This window comes from Dendrobates tinctorius, unplaced genomic scaffold (assembly GCF_039654945.1).
Source record: "Dendrobates tinctorius isolate UK_male_01 unplaced genomic scaffold, ASM3965494v1 ptg000095l, whole genome shotgun sequence".
Classification (NCBI taxonomy): Eukaryota; Metazoa; Chordata; class Amphibia; order Anura; family Dendrobatidae; genus Dendrobates; species Dendrobates tinctorius.
This window is the reverse complement of record NW_027361763.1, coordinates 1,675,491-1,678,860: the sequence shown is the minus strand read 5'-3', so window position 1 is coordinate 1,678,860 and position 3,370 is coordinate 1,675,491. Positions and strand designations below refer to the sequence as shown.

At 43.6% G+C, this 3,370-nt stretch overlaps 1 gene segment (V, D, J or C); it reads left to right on the top strand.

The window, feature by feature from the left end:
• The first annotated feature begins 1,042 nt into the window (after positions 1–1,042).
• LOC141098801 (immunoglobulin kappa variable 1-39-like) lies at positions 1,043–1,526 on the top strand. The segment is given in 2 exon segments: positions 1,043–1,091; positions 1,219–1,526. Coding segments are annotated over 2 exon segments (357 nt in total).
• The last annotated feature ends 1,844 nt before the right edge of the window (positions 1,527–3,370 follow it).

Genomic DNA, 3,370 nt, shown 5'->3' with positions numbered 1-3,370 from the left:
AAGAAATTTTACCACGAACATGAAGTTGTAAGTCACGAGCAAACAAGGTGTCCTGCTCCCCAGAAACCCCTCGCTTTACAGATTTTGCTTGAAAAAGGCATATTTATGCCGCAATGTTGTGGAAGTATATCTGTATCCACAAGGTCCCTTTAGGTATTTTTGTTTTTTTGCCTCTAACTTTCTTATGAATAATACATTTTCTGTCTGAGTACAGAAGTTTTCGGTTTTTTTTATACTTTTTTCTTCAAAGCACCAAGATTTCCCGTGAGCAGCCCTTAACCCCTTATATGAAGTACTATACGTCACGAAAAATAATTCTCAGAATCAGTGGGATCCGTTGAAGCGTCCAGAGCTATAACTTCATAAAAAGACAGTGGTCAGAATTGTAAAAGTTGACTTGGTCATTAAGGGATTAAAACTGATTAATAAGTTATAATTACCCCAAAATAATGCGATTAAAAACACAGCATTTCCCAGAGAAGTGAAGCCCCTCATACAGTTACATCACAGGAGAAAATTTAAATTTCTGACTTGTAAGGAAAACATTTACGAGGTTGCAGGTTATGACTCCCCACAATACCGCGACCCTGATGGCTGCGGAGTGCTAGTAGTCGTTATATAGAAAATCCTGTAAACAGTGACTGATAATCCCTCCGTTATCATTCTAGGAATATATTTTAAGTTTTCTTTAAATAGAAGCAAAAATATAACTTACAAAAAAGGCTAAAATGGAGAAAAAATTTCTGTAATGTTTATATGCAAAGCGAAGAACGATAATAACCTGAGACCACAATGTACAAGAAATGAGTCTTTACACATAATACAAGTGACATTAATTCTCCTCTAGGAGGAGACGCCGCCGAGCTCCGGTCTCTATTACACACCAGTAACCGTCACATTATAACCACAGAATTTACATGTCCCCAGTATTTCCATACACAGTCTCTGGGGTCTCCTGTGTCCCCCGTCACTCTCTATATAGATCTCATTGTACAGATTGTCTCATCTTATAGTTTCTCTCTGACGCTCCAGACACATCAGGATGGTTTCTCGCAGTTATCTGCTGGCTGTGATCTTCATCTCTATTCAGGGTGAGAGATTCGGATCCTTCCATGATTGTGTGTAGAGAAATCTCTACAGTGGATCCCTCATCAGATCAGGATTTCTAGGAAGATCCTGACATTTATCAGTAATGAATCTGTCTCTTCTAATCCTCAGGATCCTCTGGAGAGATTGTGATGACCCAGACTCCAGATTATATCTCTGTGTCCCCCGGAGATACAGTCACCATCTCATGTACGGCCAGTGCTGGTATAAGCAACTATTTAAACTGGTACCAACAGAAATCAGGAGAACAACCAAAGCTTCTTATCTATGCTGCAACCACCCGATATACAGGAGTCCCAGACCGGTTCTCTGGATCTGGATCTGGAACTGCTTTCACTCTTACAATCCGAGGAGCGACAGAGGACGATGCAGCAGATTATTACTGTCAGCAGGGTTATAGCTTCCCTCTCACACAGTGATACAGAGCCGTACAAAAACCTCCTCCTCATCCCCCATGATGTCGCTGTATTACAATGTTGTGTAGAGGAAGGGGCAGAGAATTAGCAGAGCGCTCAGTGATGATTTCTGTCTTCTCTTCTTCCTCTGGGAATAGATTCTTTCTGTACAGATCATTGTATAAACCAGTCAGGTATAAACCAGCGCTGACATAATGATTACAGACTATAGGAACATCTGCACCGGAGGAGAAACTCTGAATGTGGCCGGACAGCGGAGCGAGCTGATGAGAAACAGCTTCTCCTACTTTACACTCAGTGATTTTATGATATAAAAGTAATAATCACAAATCAGAATCTCTACATTTGCTGTTGCTGTAATCGCGCTGATCCACAGAATGAAGATGACGCTTTATTGTGCAGCATGTGAACAGCGTCCAACTACAAACATCAGGAAACATGAGAATTGTTCCTGTTTTTACTGAACTTTCTATCCTAAATATATAACAGAGCAATATAAGGAGAGAGCGATGAGACGTCTGTAACTGGGATTAATACTCGTTATATGGGGACTGAGAATGTGAGAACGTGCGGCGTCTCCATAGACGGATGAGTGAGATGTAAGTGATGGAGGAATCCCCCAATCATCACATGAAGGGGGAACCCATCACCTCCTGGGCGTGTGAGTGATGGGCAGAGAGAGCTGGGGGGATTCCATACATATGTGACCCCACTATTATAGGTTATGGGAGACCCATAATGGCCAGGTCACACAGCCGTATAGGGAGCCTGTCAGCAGGTTGGTACATATGTAGATAGTGGTACGGCAGTAGAGGAGCCTAACCCCCAATAATGATATCTTTTTTTAGAGATCCATTGTGCCAGTCATGGGAAATCAACTTCTAGAATATTTTTTGTAGTTTTTAACCCCTTTCTGACATGAGACGTACTATACCGTCCATGGGTCCCGGGCCCCTATGCCCATGGACGGGATAGTACGTCTACCGCGATCAGCGGCGCCCACGTGGTGAGCGCCGCTAATCGTGGCCGGGTGTCAGCTAATTATCATAGCTGACACCCGGCACAATGTGTCAGGGGTGGTCACGGACCGCCCCCGACACGTTAACCCCTTGCACACAGTGATCAAACATGATCGCGGTGTACCGGGGGTTAAAGGGAAGCATCGGCAGGGAGGGGGCTCCCTCCGTGCTTCCCTGAGCCCCCCACGGCAGCGCAATGTGCAGCGCTGCTGCGGGAGTCTCTTTCCCTACAGGCCCCCGAATCCAAGATGGCGACGGGGGCCTTCGGGGGCCTGTAGGGAGCTGACTTCCTCACTGCCTGCAAAGCGCAGGCAAGGAGGAAACCTGCACACTGCCTGTGACAGATTGCTGATCTGTCACAGTGATCTGTGATGTGACAGATCAGCGATCTGTCACAGGACAGTGATGTCCCACCTGGGACTATGTAATAAAGTAACAGAAAAAAAAAAGTGTTAAAATAATTTTTAAAAAATCGCCAAATAAATTAGAAAAAAAAAAAATATTCCCCAATAAATTCATTTTTTGGAAATAAAAAAAACAATAAAAGTACACATATTAGGTATCGCCATGTCCGTTACGACCTGCCCTATAAAACTGTCCCATTAGTTAACCCCTTTAGTGAACCCCTTAAAAAATAAATATAAAAAACAAAGCAAAAAATAATGATTTATTATTAGAGTTGAGCGAAACGGGTCGAAAAATTTCAAAAGTTGCCGACTTTTGGCAAAGTCGGGTTTCATGAAACGAAACCCGACCCTAGGATGAGGTCGGCCACGAGGTCGGCGACTTACGCGCCAAAGTCGCGTTTCAAAAGTTTGTTTTGCGCTC